At 43.1% G+C, this 21,313-nt stretch overlaps 1 protein-coding gene across 5 annotated transcripts in view; it reads left to right on the top strand.

Moving 5' to 3' along the window:
- CTPS1 (CTP synthase 1) overlaps nucleotides 1-19,483 on the top strand; it is a 90,095-nt gene extending 70,612 nt beyond the window's left edge. For all 5 annotated transcript variants that reach the window (XM_072609768.1, XM_072609767.1, XM_072609770.1 and 2 more), the window contains 12 exons: nucleotides 3,884-4,035; nucleotides 6,318-6,450; nucleotides 9,300-9,388; nucleotides 9,961-10,055; nucleotides 10,803-10,865; nucleotides 11,826-11,869; nucleotides 12,237-12,333; nucleotides 13,264-13,319; nucleotides 13,399-13,495; nucleotides 15,809-15,953; nucleotides 16,644-16,734; nucleotides 18,635-19,483. In XM_072609768.1, coding sequence (XP_072465869.1) covers nucleotides 3,884-4,035; nucleotides 6,318-6,450; nucleotides 9,300-9,388; nucleotides 9,961-10,055; nucleotides 10,803-10,865; nucleotides 11,826-11,869; nucleotides 12,237-12,333; nucleotides 13,264-13,319; nucleotides 13,399-13,495; nucleotides 15,809-15,953; nucleotides 16,644-16,728 — 1,056 coding nt within the window. In that variant the 3' untranslated portion in view covers nucleotides 16,729-16,734; nucleotides 18,635-19,483. The remainder of the gene's footprint in view (nucleotides 1-3,883; nucleotides 4,036-6,317; nucleotides 6,451-9,299; nucleotides 9,389-9,960; nucleotides 10,056-10,802; nucleotides 10,866-11,825; nucleotides 11,870-12,236; nucleotides 12,334-13,263; nucleotides 13,320-13,398; nucleotides 13,496-15,808; nucleotides 15,954-16,643; nucleotides 16,735-18,634) is intronic.
- Nucleotides 19,484-21,313: the final 1,830 nt, after the last annotated feature.

The raw sequence follows: 21,313 nt of genomic DNA, 5'->3' as shown, positions 1-21,313 counted from the left end.
GTCTTTCCAGGTTTCTCTGAAGTCTACCTTCTCATCATTTCTTATGGAATAATAGTATTCTGTTACATTCATATACCACAACTTGTTCAGCCATTCCCCAACTGATGGGCATCCCCTCCATTGCCAGTTCTTGACCACCACAGAAAAAGCTGCTACAAATATTTTTGTACATGTGGGTCCTTTCTTCATTTTTATGATCTCTTTGGTATTGCTGGGTCAAAGAGTATACACAGTTTTGGGCCTAGTTCCAAACTGCTTTCCAGATTGATTGGATCAAAAAAAAATTCTTAAAAGAAAAATGGAAGAGGGGAAAAAATCAAACTGATCAATACAGCAAAAGGAGCTGATCTTCTGTGTAGTGTTCCACTCACAACGTGAACTTCTATCCCAAGAGTCTCTTTCCCAGGGTTCAGGCCTATCGTGTCCTTTTCCTTGATGTTGGCAGGATCTGTCCCATTTCAGCTGTTTAGTCTGCTCTGGACATTAGGGTAGATAGTTCAAATAAAATGAGATGACCTCATGGAGAACTCAGATCTAGTGGAGAGATAAGACACAACCATGGATGACTATAATATATAATGTTATAACTATATTAACCTTTATTTATATGATGCCTTAAATTTATTAAATGCTTTCTTCACAACCACCCTGGGAGATCGATAATAGAAGTGTTATCCTTATAGATGAGGAGATTGACTCCACCATGCACCTCCTCACAAGTGTCAGAATCCAGAGAAGGGATTAGGGGCAAGCACTGTAAAGTGTGAAGGATAGGCTGTTACTGTTAGGAGGGATCAGGGAGGACTTCCTGGAGAGGTGAGTGCATGGCTTCTAGTTTGCCTTCTTTTTTGAACTGAGTTTTAAAGGAAACAGGATTCTAAGGTGGTGGTGAGGAGGAATTGCCTCCCAGGCATTTGGGATAGCCAGTACAAAAAGTAGGGAGATGGGAAGAACATAGGGAAAGCCAGGCTGGCTGATCTGGCGGGGTGACAGAAGGACAGTGATAGGTAACAACCTTGGGAAGGTAGGCTGGGCTCAGCTTGTGATGGGCTTTTTAAAAGCCAAACCTTTGAGGAAGGAATTTAGCCAGGAAATACTGTCTGGTCCCATATCCTTAAGTGATCTCTTTAGGACCATAATCATGGCTTAGTGGGTCACTTTCCCTTCTTACTTGTTTGGCTTTCTGCACATATACATACGCATGTTGTCTCAGGCACAGTCTCCTTAACCAGAAGGAGCGTTGCCTTCCTGGTCCCTCTGACTCTGTAGGAGAGTCTTTTGGTCTTTGGCCAGGCCCCAGTTTAGTTACTTTTGGTGGAATGACTTCTTAGAAAGAAAGCAAGGATTCCAAGCCATACCTGGTATAATTTCCTTCATGGGGGAAGTTCCTTCTGTGCTAGTCTTCCAAGTTCCCATGATTAGAGCTAGAAGTTGGTTTCCTCACCTTTTCCTTGTGTCCCTCACTTATTCCCCAAGAGTTTCCATCTTCTTATCAAAGGTAAGGGTCAATTCTAGAAATGTAGACAACTTATGAATAGAGATTTTTCTCAGATTTACTGGTGATAACCACTAGCAGGTCCCAGGCATAGAAACCCTGTCATTTTTCTTATGGAAGTTTGTAGAATCTTAGAGCTGGAAGGAAGCTCAGTGGCATTTGAATCCAAATTGAACCATTGAGGAGGATGCCATTCTCAGACCTGTTCTTCTATTACATCTTGAGGCCAGAACTGCTCCTAAAAGTCTTATATGTTAGCTTTAGCTGTATGTTTGGTACATGCATTATTCCTAGAGAACCTTTTTTTTTTTTAAATCACAGTTTGGGTCCGCATCAGTCAGAATGGGCCCGACCAGATTCAGGGGGTGAGGGGAGAAAGGAGTCAGTTCCATGTTTGTCTCAGGATATTTGAGCCCTAATAGCTGATTGTGAAGCTCCTCCAACAGGCTTCAGAAGTGCAGGCTTTCTCAGTCATCGCAGCTGTTCGCTCTGTGATTAGTAAGTACTGAGGCTCCAGAGGGAGCAACTCATACCTGAGAATGGCTTCCGGACTTTAATTAGATCTAGAGGCAGTTCAGGAACCCAAACTAGCCTTTCCAAAGGAAGCTACGGGGGGAGCCCCATAGCATTCATAGGCAATTTTACTGCATGAGGACTTAATGGTGACTTCTGGAATTAATGTAACAGAGGCACTGTCCCCCACCTTACCACTTGCTCTAAGTTAGCCACTGTGAACTTCTGCCCTCCTACCTCCAGGGCACTTACAGTCTTTTGTGTTTAGCAAGGGCAACATTCAGCCTTTTGGGCTTCTTTAGACTGGCATGTATCTTTTGCTCATCTCTATATGGTCAAGGACACTTCTGATGATAGATAATGACCAACTGAGCACCTCTGTGACAAAATTTTCTGTCTGAACAGTCCCTAGCCAAAGGTAATCCTGAAGCACCAAGAGAACAGACTGACACTGGATTCAAGGCCTTTGGTAAATGAGCAGGTGTTTTTGGCTTGGCTCAGATGAGGGGGAGCCTAATGATCAGTTCCCAGAGTCCTGAAAAAGTTCCATACTGCTAGCAAACATATGATGTCACAAACCAGGAAGTGGTATCTTGTATCTTGAGTCAAAAGGCTGAAACACTGACCAAAATCTAATGAGATGAAATTTAATATGAACAAATGGAAAGCCATTATGCTTTGGTTTAAAGAAATCCATTTTGAGGCCCTTCTGAGTTGATTGTACTGAAACCTCTGCCAGTGGAATAAAATGCTAAGGTGATTGTAGATGGCACCAGATGTAAATCTGGTGTTCAGAAGAGGAGAATTGGTGGTCCCCACTCTACCCAGCCTTTATCAGACTGCATGTAGAGCATTATGTTCAGAATAACATGCTTGTGAAATTGATTTTTGAACCCATATAAAAGATGGAGGAATTGAGGCTTGATAGCACGTTGCCTAGAATCTGGAGCTTTTAATGGATTGTAAGCTGAATATGAATCAGTAGTATGATAATGCAATCAGACCTGGTTAGTCTGCCCTGGTTAGATCCAGTCTGGAATGTTGTGTTGAGTTCTCAATATCACATTTTAGGAAGAGACTGATAAATTTGAGAGGATTATGAGAGGGAGGGACTACCAGGACAGTGACCAGCATCAAGACTATGCCATATGAGATTGAAGGAACAATTTAACTTGAGGAAGAACAAACTTTGGGGCAGCCAAGACAGCTGCCTTTAGGTATTCTAGAGAACAGTGTAGAGAGGCAGGTTTGAAGGGCAGTGTGGCATTGTGGGTAAAGTGCTAACCAACTTGTTGTCCCCTCCTTTTAGAGTGGATTGATTTAATAAAGCATCAGTTCTCAAAATGTGGTCCATGGACCCTTTGAGGTCCTGGATATCCTTTTAGGGAGTCTTCTTGGTTAAAACTATTGTCATAATACTACTAAGATGTTATTTGTCTTTTAAAGGACTTTTCCCCTTTCCAGAAACATCAGTATGTTGCCAACATGTGGCAGTCAGTTGAATACAGAAGCAGATATGAGAATTCAGCTATTCCTTTTGAAGCCTGACATTGAAGAGATTTGCAAAAATATGTAAAATAATACCACTTTTCAAACTAAGTCATTCTTGTTTTGGAAAATAAATTTTTTTTCTCAAATGTTATTTATGTTTATTTAATGGATTTATTGTTTTAAAATGAATTGTCTTTATGTATTTTTTAAATTTCCAATATAGATAGAACTCAGTTGAACAGAAGGTGCTTTGAGGGTGTTCTCAGTTTTTAGAAGTGGAAAAGGGGCCTAAAATGTTTGAGAACCACTGTGATGTTACCTTCCAACCATCCCTATTGATTCTCTTATGCTTTATTTTTAAATTCCACTGACTGTATTTAATAGGTGATCTGCGTCCATGATGTTTCTTCCATTTACCGAGTCCCTCTGTTACTAGAAGAGCAGGGTGTTGTGGATTACTTCCTTCGAAGACTTGACCTTCCAATTGAGAGACAACCAAGAAAGATGCTGATGAAGTGGAAGGAAATGGCTGACAGGTAAGTGCCACAACTAGAAAGAGCTTTGGTTACCCAGTCTTATTTCTGCCTTATATCCCACAGCACTGGTATCACTAAAGAGTATCAAATTGTAATCACTTACTTGATCCATTGTCACTTTTATCTTTTAAAAAAAGAAATCTAGTGACTTTTGATTATGGCAGTTACTCATTTTTTCCCCAGAAACTCATTCATTCAGGCATTTTGCGTAATAAAATGTCTTTAAGATCCTGTTACATGTCGAGGAACTAGACTTGTTGAATTTTTCTTGTGTTTGGAGCCCTGGGAAGTACTTAACAAATATGGAGAATGTATTTCTGACCTCTGTCTTCTTTGAGTTGCTTTTTCAGTAATAGTTAAGGACTTATGCTCATCTGTGACTAGTTAAGGCATTTGCAGGATGGATTACTGAGATGGAGGTCTTCACATGGAGCAAAGCAAAGACCCGACAAAGGGATCAGTAAAGCTCTAACCCACAGCTAAATGTTTCCCAACTCTGGGGAAGGCTTTTGACAAGCTTGAATTTATTGGAATGGGGACACATCTTTGGCAAAGTCTAGGAGATGTTCTTTTCTTCAAAGAATCAGGTCAAATCAAAGTTTCTGTTGATGAAAACCTGGACTTAATCTGCTTACATTTTAAATGTACATACCACTTGTTAATTTTGGTGATAGGAACTGAATAACAGCAGCTCTTTGAGACTGCAGGACCTTTACTGGGATCAGCCTTAGTTTTATTTTCAATATGACAATGGCTTTAGGATTGGAAATTCACATTAGAATTGAAAGTGGTTTTTATTTGATTAAGCAGTGTTTCTTGATCCTCCTCCTTCCCTTCCACTCCCAACCCCTCCCATATATTTGTCTGTAATCCTTCAATTGGACCGTGGAGCTTTTTAGCTTCAGGCTAAATGCTGGGATGGATGGGGTATGGGGAGATTGGGGGAGACTAACTATGGTAATAGTTACTATGACAAGTTGGCAGCTGTTGATGGTGAGGCTTATTAAAAGAGAAATCCAGAGCATCTTTATGAAATAGGGCTAATAAGTATAATCTAGGCTAAGCTAGATGTTGGGACTTTTCTAGGGGCTACTGTTGAGCTAGATTAGAACTCCATTAGCTTGAGAGGCTAAGTGCAAATCTCACTTCTTCTTTACTACCATGTGACCCTCAACCAGTCACTGAAGCTTTCTGGCCTTCAGTTTTCTCTCTGAAACAAGGTAGTTGGAGTAGATGATCTGAGATCCTTTTCACTTCTGAACACTATAATCTGTCTTCGTGTGCATGCTTTCCTTTTTTTACCCTGCAATTATCGTTGAGAGTTTGAATTAAACCATTTTAGGACTAGGAGAAACAGGGAACCCAAGGCATCACCTAGTCAGCCTCATTTTATATTAGAGGAGAAGCTAGAGTTCCAACCTAGTTTAGTGTGTTCCTCCTATTCCATCCTCCCCTCACTGTCTATGCTAAGGTGGCAGTGTAAAATATTACCACCACTGGAAGGTCATTTAAACATGGTTCTTAGTGGCAGTATAGGCAACAAGCACAAGCATTTGGCACAAGAGCCTCAGAAGCTGAAATGAACAAATCCCTGGCGGTCAGAGGACATGGTGCCACAGACCTTGTCAGAGGTAAGAGCAGGCAGCATTTGGCCCTGGTCCTTGAGGTTTTGCTCAACTGGGTTGGTTTCTGAGGATAGACACCTTCTGCATTATGGCTTCATCCGTTAGAGCCCTCTCTGCTGCCTCATTTTCCTTCACCTGGAGGGTCACACAGGCAGCAGCAGAGCTAGCATTCCAGTTTGTCTTCTGACTCCATATCCAGGGATCTTGTCATCAGGCTACCTCTTGGAGCCAAGGCTTTGTCTTATTAATTCCTAGTCTTTGGCTTGATTGCCAAGATACCAAGCCCCTTGACCTGGTTAGTCCCTGAATTTGCTTAGCTCCCTGGATTCAGAGCTCTGTGGCACTTGAATTTCCTAGCTTTGCCCAAACCACTTCCTCTTTGCTGCCTATTTTTGGAGATAATACTAAGGACTGTCCACACTTAAGAGCCATCTTCCCCACAGTGCTCTGCAAGACTGCCTCTTGTAAACGTTGCTGCCAAGGGGCCCAGCGAGGGAGTTTGCACCATCCTGACCTCTTCCATGACCCCAGACACATTGGGTCAGACCTGTTTTCCCTCAACTCCCCATGGCATACTGAGCACCTCTTATTTTAGAACGTGCTTATAGCCTCTTCCTCCCATACACTTGTGTTTAGTGTTGGCTTTTGGACCTACAGGTACGATCGTTTGCTAGAAACCTGCTCCATTGCTCTGGTTGGCAAATACACCAAGTTCTCAGACTCCTACGCCTCTGTCATTAAAGCCCTGGAGCATTCTGCCCTGGCCATTAACCACAAACTGGAGATAAAGGTGGGTGAGAAGGTGGGAGGAAGGGAGGGGATGGAGGGAGGGGGACAGATATGGAGAGGTTCATGGCCTACAGTATGGAAATGTCTTCCCAGTCAAGGACTCATATTGAAAGTTTCTTAAGCTAGTGTCAGAGACATATCTTTTAAGCTTGCTATTGTGTTAAGGAGGACCTTTTAAAACTGGGGTGCTAGTAGTAATAGTTTCTGTCAAAGAAATTCTTATTTCTATATCATTTCCAGTTTACCTCTTTCTTCACCACATTCATGTGAGACAAGATCATCAATTTAGAGGAGGAAAGGGACCTTAGAGATCATTTGGTCCAACTGCTCAGTTTTACGCAGAGGGCAGTGTGGCCCACAGAGATTACATCCCTTCCTTGCCTGAGATCATACAGATCTTGGTCAGGGCTGGGATTCAAACCCAGCTCCCATGACTCTAGATGCATGCACCTCTCTTTCCCCTTTCAGCACTTAGAGAGGGAAAGAGGATGGCTTAGTGTTGGGAGTACCAGACTCAGCTACAGGAGGTCCTTGGGTTTAAATCCTATCTTGGGTACTATGTGACCATGGGCAAAACTGTGAGTCTCGGTTTATTCTTCTATTAACAACAGACAATAATGCCCGTTGTATGTATCTTGCACGATTGTTGTAAGGGTCAAATAAGAAAATGTATGTAAATGCTTTCATTTCTTAAAATGTCATTTATTATTGTACCATGCTAGTAGGGCAAATCCAGTATTCTCATTTTAAAGTTGATGAAATAGGCTTATAGTGGAAAAAGTGACTTGTGATCATACAACTAGTAAGTGATGGAACTAAGACTGGAACCTAGATCTTCTGACTAGATCAACTCTGGCACGAAACTGTATGGGGGCGAGGGGGAGTGTTTGCTGCCATGTGTGAGATGTGACATGGGTATGGGTGTGTGTGTGTGTGTGTGTGTGTGTGTGTGTGTGAGATCCCATGCGGTGTTCAGAAGCCAGTGGTGGCCTTGTGGGTTGCTTGCAGGTTCTGTGCTTGCTAACTCTCACTTCTGGGTGATGGTAAAAAAGACAAAATGGGAGGGGGTTCATAGAAAACTGCTTTATCATTTTATTTAGAACATTGTGCTCTTCTCTGGAAGGACTTTAGGTTTTTGGTGGACACTGACCATTCAGCCTGCAGCTGATCATCTTCAGGACACAGTGAAAGAGAAAGACAAGATAGAGAAGTAATTCTGGGGCAGGAAGTATCAGGCGACCAGGTCAAAGAGCCACATGGCAATAGAGCAGACCTGGGCTGGCAGAAAGCACTGATGTGCTGCTGATGTACTCCTGATGTGTTGTATCCCCTCTTTCAACTGCTAATATCCTTCAGGTAGAACTTGTTTCCCAAAAACCCATTTTTTGGCATTGCCATGAGGAGGTCAGGTTCTTCCTCCCATCCCCCAAGAATGACAGCCAGAGCCCATCATGAGGCAGCAACAGAGAGAAACAGCTTTTTTAGGAGCGCAGTGTAGAAGAGGACCTCTTCCCAGAGCTGAAGCATCCCTGCTTCCTATAGAGCTAGGGTCCCAAAAGATTTGTGTCCCTGCCTGGATGGGCGAGGGAGAGCTGACTTTTGTGAAGAAAACAGATTGTCCTGGGAGCCACTTCTGCAGAGCTAGCTCCTATGCTCCCATGGATCTAATTACCATCTCTGTGCTGACAATTCTCAGATCTATTGATCTTGCCTTGACCCCTCTGGTGCCCTCTAGTCTTGCATCTCCAGCTGCCTTTCATACATCTTGAACTGAATGTTCCGTACACATCAAAACTAGACATATCCAAAACTGAACTCATCTTTTCCCCTAAACCCTCCCTGCTTCTTAATTACTGTAACCCCATCCTCCCAGTCCCTCAGGGGCCATCCAGGATTCCTCACTGTCTCTCACCCCATATATCCTAGCTGCTGCCAAAACCTATCTTTAACTTTTGCAGCATCTCTTGAATTCTCCCCCTTCTCTCCTCTAGCACTGCCACCTCCCTAGAGCAGGCCCTCATCTCCTCAGGCCTAGACTATTCTAACAGCTACTGGTGGGCCTGCCTGCCCCCATCCATCCTCCATTTGACCACTAAAGTGTAGGTCTGACCATGTTGTTCCTCCCTCCCATCCCTTCATGCCCCCACTCAGTAAACTCCAGTGACTTCCATTTGGATCAAATATAAAATGTTCTTGTTGACATTCAGAGCCCTTCATAATCTAACCTTCTCTCTTTCCAGTCTTCTTACACCTTACATCACCCCCATGCTCTTCAGTCCAGTGACAGAGCTTCTTGAATGTTCCTCAGATAAGATACTCCCATCTCTCCAGTCAAGGCATTTTCTCTGCTGTCCTCCGTGCCTGAAATGTTCTTCCTCCTCTGCTCTGACTACTGACCTCTCCCTTGCTTCCTTTAAGTTCCAATTAAAATTCCATCTTGTAGAGGAAGCCTTCCCTAGTCCCTTTGTTAATGTTTGCTTGTCGTTCTTACTGCACACACACGCACACACACACCCATTAGATTGTGGATTTGTTGAGGACAGACAGTGTCCTTTGCCTCTTTTTGTATCCCTAGTGCTTAAGACAGTACCTGGAACATAGCAGGCTCTGAGAAAGTGTTTGACTGCCTGCCTGAATTCCTTGGCCAGCTCCCATTATGTAGTCCTCTTTAATTCTTGCTGGCATAGGTAAATCTCAGCTTAGGGGTATGTTCCAACTTGCAGGAGAGAGACAGCTTCTGATGGTGTTAGGAAGGAGAAAATAGGAAATACAAATCATGACAAAGCCAAAGCATTGATTTTATATGTCTGCTTTAAAAACAATTTCCCCCTTTTCTGGCTTTTTCCCCAGTATATAGATTCAGCTGACTTGGAACCAAGTACTTTACAAGAAGAACCTGTCCGATATCATGAAGCTTGGCAGAAACTCTGTAGTGCCAAGTAAGGAGTACATTGTGCCTTGGGTTTGAAGAGGAGCGGGTCCTGGGCAGTGCTTTGTCAAAGCCTTCACGTGTTGAGGGAAGGGAAGAAGGGGTACAGCCTGCTTTTTTGATGTTACATGCCTGCTGATAAGATGAAGAGGAGTTTGACACAGAGTAACTGATGTGTGAGAGGCTTCGCAGCATCACAGTAGGCACCACATGCATCCAGAGAAGAAGAAACTAGTTAAATATAGTTTTGCAAATCCTGGGTCCTTTTTTGTCCGTTAGCCCCAGCAGGGTTCCTTTAGAGACTTACAGGATCCAAGCTGGAAGGCGTCTGTCTAATCCAAATGCTTTTTAACAGAAGATGCCAAATGACAAGCCCAGAGTCAAACCTGGGCTTTTGGCTCCAAGGTCAGCGAGTGCCCTTTCCCCCTCGCTGTGTGCCACACTGCTGCACTTGTTAGACAATATACAAACCCCCAAGGTGCAATACACCAGTATTTTAGTGTCTCCATTAGGGTTCCTAGGATGTTAAACCTGTGGAAAGGCAAGGAGAGCCTATCTGTGCACTTGTTTTGTTTCATGCAGTGGAGTGCTGGTACCAGGGGGGTTTGGTGTTCGAGGAACAGAAGGGAAAATTCAAGCCATCTCCTGGGCACGGAAACAGAAAAAGCCTTTTTTAGGTAAGAGGTTTGATAAAGTTGATGTAGGACTCACCTAGAACAGGCAAGGGGCAGGAGAGAAGCCCATTGATAAAGCATGGGATAAAGCAGCCACACAAAGGTCTGCATTCCCATAGCACAGCTTGAAGAAAACGTAGTTTCTGCTTGGTAGAAATCCAAACTCCCTTTCAGAATAGAATTTCCCAGCTTGGGACTTACCTTCCTTTCTCCCCAAGAGAGGGGTGTGTGGGTTTTAGGAGAGCCTGGGGAGAGTAAAATAACGAGTGAAAGCTCCCTCCTCTTCCCCTCTCCCAGATAAATGCAGTTGTTTTACAGTGCTCAGGAGACCTAATGTATTATCTGCTCCTAAATTGAGATACAAATTGCCTCTAATTTCGAGGCTTCTTAGTGCATTGAGTTGTACTCATTTTCAACTTGATTAGTTGCATATGGGGAGCTTAATGAAAGGAAGGAAACTTGAATTTCTAAAAGCCTTTATGGCAAGAACACTGCTTGTGTTCAATCCGTGAAGTTCTAGATCGACACAGAAGTTTGCTCTTCCATGCTCTCTGCCCTACATGTGTTGTTTTTTTAAAATAAGGCATGAGGTCAAAGTCACATGGGCTAACAATGCTTGTTTGACTCAGAAAATTGTGATGTTCTATGGGATCATGATTCCTAGGGTGGGACTGCCCCCAGAGAGCCCAGCTTCCACAGGTAGCCTTTACTGACTCTTTTTGTGGTCTTTTCTCCTTTGTCCTGTGGAAGGCGTGTGCTTAGGAATGCAGCTAGCAGTGGTTGAATTTTCACGAAGCGTTCTGGGTTGGCAAGGTATGACCAAAACATCTTCTTTAAATCTTGGTTGACTTTTCTTAATTCACTGGGATTAAGGCAGTCTGTCAGTCAGACTTGTGTTATCATCAGAGCATTCTGTGCTCTGATAGAATCAAGTACAGTGATTTATTGAGCACCCCTGTCTGTGCTCTGGTGTAAGCACCCAAGTAGCTATACTAGTAGTTAAGATAATTCCTATTTTGGGGGACATGTTGACTTACAAGAAAACCACCCGATGAGGTTGTGTCTCATCCTCATTTATAAATGAGATAACAGACTGACACTGGAAAGCAACTTCACTTCCCCAAGGTCGTACAGCTAGTAACTGGGGGAGCAGCATTCTCTTGACTCTAGTTTCCAGGGTTCTTTTCATAATACCTGGCTGCCTAAAAAGCCTTGTCAGAAATATTTGCTGTCACAGTTTACAGGCCAGCTGAGGATACAAGAAACACACACACAAAAAGTTGTCCAAGAGACTTCACAAAGCTGCTTTCTCGTCACAGTGGTCCTGGTTTTCTTGTATACATCTTAGATTTCAGGATAGTCACAGATTTGAGAAAAAGAAGATAGACATGATTCTCTTTGTTAATAATAGCTAAAAATAATAGCTAACATGTATGCAGTGCTTTATACATATGTATATATGTAATACAGGTATGTATATATGTAATACAGGTATGTATATATGTAATACAGGTATGTATACAGTCATATCTGTAGGTCAGCTGTCTATCAAGATACAGTTTCATTTGCCCCTCGCTGCAGCTCAGTGAGGTTTGGGCACTTCTGTTGCCTTCATTTGATAGATTTGGAAACAGGATCAAACATAATAATTCTGAAATAGTCATCTCTGCTCTTGATGAGAGCAGGAGAAAGAGAGTTCTAGCTAAAGAGTAAGAGTATCAGTGATTGAGCTACTTGGAACCATTTCTAAAAGAAGGATTTTGGTTTTCACAGATGCCAATTCAACAGAGTTTGACCCTAAGACGAGTCATCCTGTGGTAAGTGTCTTATTGACCCTCTGACCCCTGTTTGACTGGGATTCTTTTTGTAAATTGGCAAGCTCTTCTCATCCTCTCCTCTTTGGCTGTATTGGGGCTGAGAGCTAGGTGCTTCTAGTTCTTTCACTGGATGGAATCAGTTTTCTATTATCCAAAAAGGCATGGGCAGTGTAATACAGTAGCTAAAATCTTCCAAATTTGGTGACCGGTCAAGTCATTTCCATCACTAACATGCCATAACATCAGAGCTGCATTCCATTCAGTGACTGTAAGCTGCTAGGAAAGAAAGTATGAAAATAGCTGCCAAATCTACAACCACTTTTGCTTCGTGTTTTCAAGGAGACTTTATGTGTTGTCTAATTTCCAGGTGATTGACATGCCAGAACACAATCCTGGACAGATGGGTGGCACCATGAGACTTGGCAAGAGGAGGACCCTCTTCCAAACGAAGAACTCAATCATGAGTAAGAAAGCTTCTCCTTTTGACGTGACCCTTGAGCTTGAGGCAAGCGGGCTGGTGCTGAGGGGCCTCAAGGTGAAAGAGACCCTGAGCACATCTGCCATTTTTTCTGATGTGATTTGTTCATGCAGAGACTTAGTTTCTACGAGGGAGTGGATGTGTTCTTTGTAGCAGGAGAGTAGGACAGAACTATGGCTGGCAGCTTGGTGGAGGCAGCTTTTGGTTCAATAAAAAACTTCCCACACAACTAGATTGTATTCCAAAGTGAAGTGGAATTCCTTTTGGAATTGTTGAATGTGAGGTTAGAACACCACTTGGTAGTTTTGAGGAGAGGACAGTGAATGCTTTGGATGAGGTTTGGACTGTGGTTCCACCAAACCAGTCTAAACTATGTCCTGTCTGCAGCCCCGTCTTGTGCTTGTTTCCTGTTGCTGTGTCTTGATATTTGTACAGCTCAGGAAAGTGACTCATACCAATGAAGGGTGGTGAATGTACCTGCCTAGCTCAGTTTCCCTCTGGCTATGGACAGATGAGTGAATGGGCACATCTCACCTAATGTCACTGGGTTCTCTGTTGGCAAAACAGCTTTAATGTAGTATAATGCCTGTCAGCATTGACATGGAACCAATGCCTGTGTACTGGCCTTGGGTCGCACCCTCTCAAAGCAAGATGTTTCATGTTTTCATAACATGTTTGGAGAATAAGTTGTTTCTGTTGTCTTTTCTCTGTCAGTGTCTAAAGCTGGCAGAAGTCATCAAGTCTTGGGACTGGCTCTTGTGCTCTTAGCAACAGGAGAGCCCTAGAAGAGGATGTGTGTTAACGTGTGTTTATGGAGACCCAGATGCTGAGCCAGGAAGGGGCTGTAAATAAATTGGTTCTGGGAATTGAGGTGTGACAGTGTGAAATGATGGTCTGCACTCTGTCCCCTTTCTAGGAAAACTGTATGGGGATCCTGACTACTTGGAGGAAAGACACCGACACAGGTTTGAGGTACGCTCTGGGCTACTGCAGCCTCCTCTCTGTCTTCCTAGAAGCCCCATATTACTGAAGGAACCTTCTGTACCCCCAGGTGAATCCAGTCTTAAAGAAGTGTTTGGAAGAACAAGGCTTGAAGTTTGTGGGCCAAGATGTTGAAGGAGAGCGCATGGAAATTGTGGAGCTGGAGGGTAAGGACTTGGGCAGTATGATTAATTCAGGTTCATTAGTTTTCAGATTCAAGAAAAATCTTTTAAAAAAAATTAAACAAGTTTTTGTTTGTTTTTTAATCATAAAATTGGTGAATTCGTTTGTGTAGGGAGCTCCCAGTTAGACAATTCCTTTAACCAATGCAGATTGACACCTTCTCTATAATCTTCGGTGCCAGGAGTGTCCCACAGGTAGTCAGTGTCAAAGGAAGCACTGGAATCTAGTTGAAGCTTTGTGACTTCTCTGTTTTCTTAGTTGTATGGACTCCCTGCCACATATAAACTAATCCAAAACTTAATTATCAATGAAAATAACCAGATACAAAAATAAGGAGAAAAATCTTCTGTAGACTCTTTAGCATTTAACAGGGTAGAACTAAAAATGAAGAGAGTTAGTACAAACAAAAATGCTTTTGTTTTGTACCCCTTCTAGGACTATTTGAAGTTCTGCTCTGGTAGTTATTTTTCAGTATTTCAACCTTAACCCTGGAATGGGCAAGAAAGAAAAAAGTGAATTCTGTAGGAGGTTAAGAGCATTGGTGTTGGTAACTCCCCACATTTGTTACACTCCCTCTTCAGAACAGTGTAAAAGTCGTTGTAGAGAGTACAGTATTCTAACTCCAAAATCCTTAATATTCCAGCCAGATTAAACTTGGCCAGAGGGTATGGAGGGAGGATGACCCTTTATTCCTTTTTCTCTAGGCTTGAGATCTGGGTTATTAATCCATTTAAAAACAAAACAAAGCATTAGTTTCAACCACATGCACATGCAGGGCACTATCCTCAGAAGTGAGGATGCACAGATAAAGTGGGTAGAATGTGATGTGAGAAAAATGCTATAGGGGAGTTTAATGAGGGAAAGAAAACCTTCAGTTATTTAGGAGGAGTAACCTTGAAGGAAACAGCTGTGAAAGACAACAGTGAATCAGGTACTGATGAGGAATAGATCTCCTCAAGGACTGTCGGGTTGGGTGGGGTAGGATAGAATCGGATGGCAGAACAAGATCAGAAAACAGTTTGGCTGAAATAGGAAAGGTAGAGGAAGGGTTGTTCAGTCATTTTTCAGTTGTGTCCAACTCTTCATGACCCCATTTGGGGTTTTCTTGGCAAAGATACCAGAGCAGTTTGCCATTTCCTTCTCCAGCTCATTTTATAGATGAGAAACTGAGACAAACAGGGTTAAGTGACTTGCCCAGGGTCACACAGCTAGTCATTGTCTGAGGCCGGTTTTGAACTCAGGAAGGTGAGTCTTCTTGCCTCCAGGCCTGGTGCTCTGTGCACTATGGCGCCACCTAGCTGCCCTAGAGGAAGACAATAAGCATTTATTTATTAAGTGCTTATTGTGTGCCAAACACTGCCAGGTGCTTTACAAATATTATATTATTTTGATCCTTAAAACCTCCCCTTCCGGGGTAGGTGCTATTATCCACATTTTATCTTAGAGTAAACTGCTTTCAGACAAGTGATTTCGCTGTGTTCTTTCAGCTAGTAAGTGTCTGAGGCTAGACTGGAACTCAAGTCTGCTGACTCCAGGCCTGGCATTCCATCCACTAGGCCACTGACCTTAATTGTATAGTGATTCTACATTTCATTGAGGAGCAGAATAAAATAAAGTTGGAGAGATAGTTTGGAGGAGATGTGGAAAAGGCTTTAAACGTCAGGCTAAGGGGTTTATACGTTTGGATGACTTTTTTTCTAGGTATTCTTAATACCTTTGGGTGTTTCAATGACATTCTTTTATTCATCTTTTTTTTTTGTAACATTATTGCTGCTCCCAAAAAAATAAAAAGGGAAAAAAGCTGTCCTGTAACAAGTAAACAGTCAAACAAAACACATTTACATATTTGCCATGTCCAAGATGTTTGTCTTGTTCTGTACCTTAGGTCCATCAAGCATTCCTTAAGGTGTGGGTAGTGCTTCATCACTGCTTCCCTTGAGTCATAGTTGGTTAGTGGATTGATTTGAGTTCTGAAACCCTTCCACACTGTGGTTCTTTAAGCTATCAATACTGCATAAACTGTTCTGGTTCTTCTCATTTCATTCTGCATTAGTTCATACAAGTCTCATTTGGAGGGTGTTGAGGATGGGTTGGAAAGGGAAGAGACTTGATTCAGGGATACCAGGTAGGAGGCATTTTATGATAGCCCAGGTTTTTACCTGGTTAATGTGAGATCACAGGCAATGAGAGTCAAGAGGACACATGCATGCAAGACTGTGGAAGTAGAATCAACAAGACTTGGTAATTCATTGGACAAACATTCAGAATATGTTAGTCTTTTTCAATTTGTTTTTCAGATCATCCTTTTTTTGTTGGCGTTCAGTATCATCCCGAGTTCTTGTCCAGACCAATCAAGCCATCTCCCCCTTACTTTGGCCTCCTGTTGGCCTCAGCTGGAAGGCTCACTCATTATCTCCAGAAAGGCTGCAGACTCTCTCCCAGGTGCGAATCTTCCTTGCTTGTCTTTGGTGCCTTGTAGTTGGTTGCTAATGAGCTTAGAAGATGAGGAAAAGGGAATACATGTGCCTTCTATTCCATGGGTGATTTTCTAATTTTGTGTATAGGTTTTTCATCCCGTGATCTAGATTTTTCTCATCCAAGTTTTGTTATTCTTTGTTAAAGCACTTTTCTCTTTGACTTGGTTGTTTCTCCTGTAATCCAGAGTGTTTGGGCCATGGTGTCCCAGCTGTGTGGAGCAAGTAGACCTGGAGCATCTTGAGCTCCATACCTGGGAAGGATTTATTGCTGCAAGGGGCCTAAATATAAAAATCATCATGCATCCTTCTCATTTTTTCCAGAGATGGAAACTAAGTCCCAGAAAGAATAGGGTTTGACTGAGGTTGCACAATTATTGAGTGGCAAAGATAGTCTTGAGTTATCAGCTAGGCAACAACAGAATAGCTGTAGTTTTTTGGGGAGCACAGGGTTACCATACCTTAAGTCATATCTTCTCTGATACTATGACTGCCCCCATATCTGAAACACAAGCACCTTAGGAAGCAAAGCAAGGATGAAGGCCGAGGTGTGAGGACCGTATCAGCATAGAGCTCTGGAGCAGATAGCGACCATGAACAAGTGGTGTAAGGTGTGGTCTTTGTAGGAGATATCTAATAGAATTCTCTGGATCTGCAGGGACACCTACAGTGACCGGAGTGGGAGCAGCTCCCCTGATTCTGAAATCACCGAGTTGAAGTTCCCATCAATTAATCATGACTGATGCCTGGTAACATCCCATAACAATGTTGGTTTGCTTAGTTGGGTTTGTATTTATAAAGACTTGAGGCACAGGACGGTGCTGAGCACCACCCACCATGGTGGGCACACCATGCTTCTCCAACCACCACATCTCTTCCAGCACAGAATTTAGGAAGGCATTTGAGGTAGGACATGTGCCTCAGAGAGACAAGCCTGAGGAAACAGGGGTGGACGCATGCCTCTTTCCATACACATAGCATATGTGGCATGCACCACAAAAAAAATGGTTTGAGGATGTCAGTCATTTCCAGCGTAGGAACAGGTGCTAATGACTACCAAGCCTATCTCTCAGGGTAGCCCTGTGAGAAAGTTAGTTCCAAATATCATCTCCATTTTATAGATGAGGAAACCAAGGCATGGATAGATGAAATGCTTTGCCCAGATTTACGTAGCTAGCCTGGATATGAACTCATTTCTTTGCAGGGGTTAGCAAACTATAGCCCATGGGCTAAGAATGACTTTGATGTTTTGAGTCAAGTTTTAATTATATTTTAAAATATAAAAATCATTCTTAGCTATGCAAAAACTTAGTGTGACTCAGGGCTGTAGTTTGTTGACCATGGTCTAGAGGATTGGAACTCTCAAGGCCTCACTGCCTAACTCAGGGTTCTCCAATGGTGACAGAATTGAGCTAATAATAATCCGACATCTTTGGAAGAAAGTATTTTTTTGTGTCCTCAAAAGGACAAAGGTCATCAAACTGCTATTTCTTCTGAGTTCATGGCATTTAGTCAGTTCAAGAAATGAGTCAGCTACAAATCTGAAGCAGACCTTGAATCCATCACATCCTTAGCTTTTTTTTTTTTTTTTGTATCTGTTGAGTTGTAAGCTGTTATAACCATGTTTTTCTGTAGGACTTAAACATCCTTCAGTTTTATATAAGTGGGATGGCCAGGTGGTCATTAAAAAGTGCTAGGGTGGACATCTGGGAACCTCCATTTACACTTGGGATGAGTAATCACCAATTTTGTGTGTATATATATGCTAACAACAGTAGATACCAGTTATACAAAGGGAATCTAGGTTTAAAATTGTGACTCCTTGGCCAGAAGGCCCAGGTAAGTAGGCTTTACTTTTGTCAGAGCTGCTTACAGATTCTCATTGTGGTGAATGGAGGGTGTTGGTGTAGCTTCTCTGAATTTCTGAATTTTGGCACCTTCTGCTTTGCATTGCCTATGATGATTTCAAGTACAGAGGTAGATAGTTTGCTGTCTAGAGGATTGATGCTGCAGTTGGAAATAAGTTAAACATGACAGAATCATAGAATATTAGACCTAGAAGAGGACCTTAGAGAACATCTTGTTCAGTGTCCTTATTTTACAGATAAGGAAACTAAAGGCCCAGAAAGAACCTTTCACGTGATAAATATGGCTGGGATAAGTCGAGTGCTCTCCCTTTGCCACCCCCCTGCCTCAGTCAGCCAGTTCAGCAGACAGAAGTGGAAGCACTTCACATGATAGGGGTAGATGGAACTCCTGACCAGGCTCTGTCATACACAACAGAGGCTTTTGCATGGGGAATGGGTAATAAGGGCAGAGACGGCCAACCTACCTTGAAGACACCGTAACTTCAGGACAGACAGATTGTCTTCTAGGGTGAGCTAAGAAGTGAAGCACTTCGAGCTTCCTGACAAGGGTGCCTCTCATTGAACAGGGAACTTCCTGACCCTGAGTGGGTTCCAGCACCAGTTGGGTGACTTTCTGGCAGGGATGCTCTGCTGTGGAGCTTTTAGACCAGGTTTCCAGAGGTTCCAGGCTCATTCCAAGTCTTGTTGGACTAGGTCCTGAATTCAGATTTGTTGCTACTGGTTTTTAGGGGGAGGATGCCACAGGGGAAGAGGTGTAAAATGTCTTTTTCTCTTTGCCCAGGGACAACGCTGCCACAGGAGCCGTTGGACTTGAATGGAATTTACAGCCTTGAATTCACTCTCAGCATTTATGTTTTTTAATTAAAATTATTTTATTACGGGGGAAAAATATTTCCCAAACTTTGTCAGTTATTGCATGTCCCATCATGTAAACCTGGATGTTCCCCTCCTCCCTTCTGTAAGGCACTGCCCTGTCCCAGGCCCTAATGACTATGTTGGGGTTCCTAGGGAGAAAACAGAAGGAAAGCTTTAGAGGCAGTGGGTAGCAGGGATGGCCTGGGGTAGCCCTTTGCTTGAAAAGTACTATTTCTTTCTCCTTCTGCCACTGCTCGAGGCACTGATAGGCCCGGCGTGCCCAGTGCTGTAGCATCCAGATGGCACAGGTCACAGGGCCACTTGAAAACTATGCTTTATGATATAATTCAGACTGTCTCATGTCACCAGGGGAGAGGAAATCCAAGGAAGATTGTGATCTGCTCTGAGCTGGGATGGGATCAGTCCTGCCTAGGCCTAATGTACTTGGTGTGAAATCATGTGAAACACCATTAACCCTAAAGCCCTGGGCTGCCTGTTCCAACCTGCCTCTAAGACCAGGGGAGTCCTCCTTGCATCAAGGGGTGGCTTTTAAAAGAAACATGGAACTGCCTTTCAGGCTCCTGGAGGAGGGTGACAAGCTTTGCCTTTTTGAAAAACAAAAAAAGTTGTGGGGGGAGCTCTTCCCCAGTGATGGTTAATGCAAGTGTAAGATGCTATTTTCTTACGTGCTGTAACTAGAGATGGAGCTGCCTTCCCATAATCCTCTAGCCAGACTTCGTGTATTTTGTCAATGGAATAAAAACAAAACTACCCAGTTCTTGTCTTATGTCTTCAATGATTGTGTTTTACTTCACCTGATAAAGTATCTATACATGACCATAAGCCACCATGTATCAGTGTAGACATGAAGGGGTTTCAGACTGGAGTCTTCCTGAGGGAACAGGTGCATGAATATATGTGACTGACCAAACAGAGGAGATACATTCCCAGCAGTGCTGACACTTGGAAGGAACAGAGGGCTCTATGTTCTGCTAGGTCCCACTAGGAAGAGCTAAGAACACTGGGTGAATGTTGCAAAGAGGTAAACTTTGGCTCCCAAATCTCTTTGACAAGCGTTTATTAAGCTTCTGCTGCTAAGGCACAGAAAATAAAAAGACGAGTGTGGTCCCTCATAAGGAGCTCACATTCTTTTCCGTGAGACAGCACATAGACACATAAAGCGTATACAGAATAGTCATTTAATGGGGTGAGGAGGGAAGGGAGGAGTCAGGAAAGGCTTCCTGGAAAAGGCAGCTGTCACCCAGCTTTGGGGGAAACAGGCTTCTTAAGAGGCGAGCGTTCAGGGAGGGCATCCCAGCATGGGGGACAGACATGCAGATACCGAGAAAGGAGTGGGATGGCAACTCTAAGGACTTGAGTGGGTAAAGGGGAGTAGAATGGATAAGGTTGGAGCTAGGTTGTGAAGGGCTCTCAATGTAATATGTAAAAGGAACAGGGAATTACTGAGCAGGAGTGTCATGCTGTAGAAAAATCACTTGGGCAACTCGGTAGAGAGAACAAGTTGGAGTGGGGAGACCTAATGGGAGACACTTGAAGTTGTCCAGGTGGCAGGTGACAAGGGCCTGACCAAATGTGATCAGTCACTTATCTCTGGAGGCCATAGGTCATAAACCTGAAGTCTTCAAGTGAATTTGGATGATTCCCTTGATTGCTACCTGGATACAGGGTGGGCTTGAGAGATTCTAGGTTATGTGACCTAGGCTGTTCCATAGGTCATGGAGGGACTTCAGAGGTCATCTAATCCAACCCTCCATTGTTTTAAAGATGAGGACATTGGGGTCCAGGGAGGCTATGACTTGCCTAACTGAGGTCACATCATAGTAATTGTCAGAAGTGGGATTTGAAACTAGGCCTGACTCCTAAGCCAACGTCCTTTCCATGATATCACCTCTGACTCCAAATCCTGTTTGGGCCTTCTTGACTCCCTCTGACTTTGCCCATATTACCTGTTCCAAATCTCTTCTTGCCCAAAATACATCCACCTTTAAATAACAGGTGACCTGGCCCTCATCTTTAGGAAGCAGCTGTATACTCCAAGTCCATTCTTCCTCTCTGGTTACCTCTCCACTGCTGGTGTCTGATTAATTCCTGCATATACCATCTTTTAATACCATCCACTTCCACTTTTAGAGTCTTGCCACATCATCTCATGCATCTTAAATCTTTTCTTTTCCACTGACCCTTTCCCATCTACTGACAAATGCACTTAAACCTTCCCATTCTAGAAAGGTCTTCCCTTGAATAGCCTTTCCAGCTACCACCCTCTTTTTTCTCCTTCATAACTAAACTTGAAAAAATTTCCTATCCCGCATTCTTATTTAACAGCAGCTAGGTGGCACAGTGGACAAGAGTGCCTGGTCTGCACTTAGCGAAGACTTGACTTCAAAACCACCCTCAGACACTTACTAGCTGTGTAAGCTGAGCCAGTCACTTAACCCTCTTTGCCTCAGTTTACTCATCTGTAAAATGAATTAAAGAAGGAAATGGCAAATCACTCTAGGAACTCTGCCAAGAAAAACCCTGAATTGGGTCAGAGGTGACGTGACTAATACAACTGAACAACAACAAATTCTTAGTTGCTGTT

The sequence above is a fragment of the Notamacropus eugenii genome, chromosome 5, assembly GCF_028372415.1.
Source record: "Notamacropus eugenii isolate mMacEug1 chromosome 5, mMacEug1.pri_v2, whole genome shotgun sequence".
In the NCBI taxonomy this organism is placed as follows: Eukaryota; Metazoa; Chordata; class Mammalia; order Diprotodontia; family Macropodidae; genus Notamacropus; species Notamacropus eugenii.
This window is presented reverse-complemented; position numbering and strand designations above follow the sequence as displayed.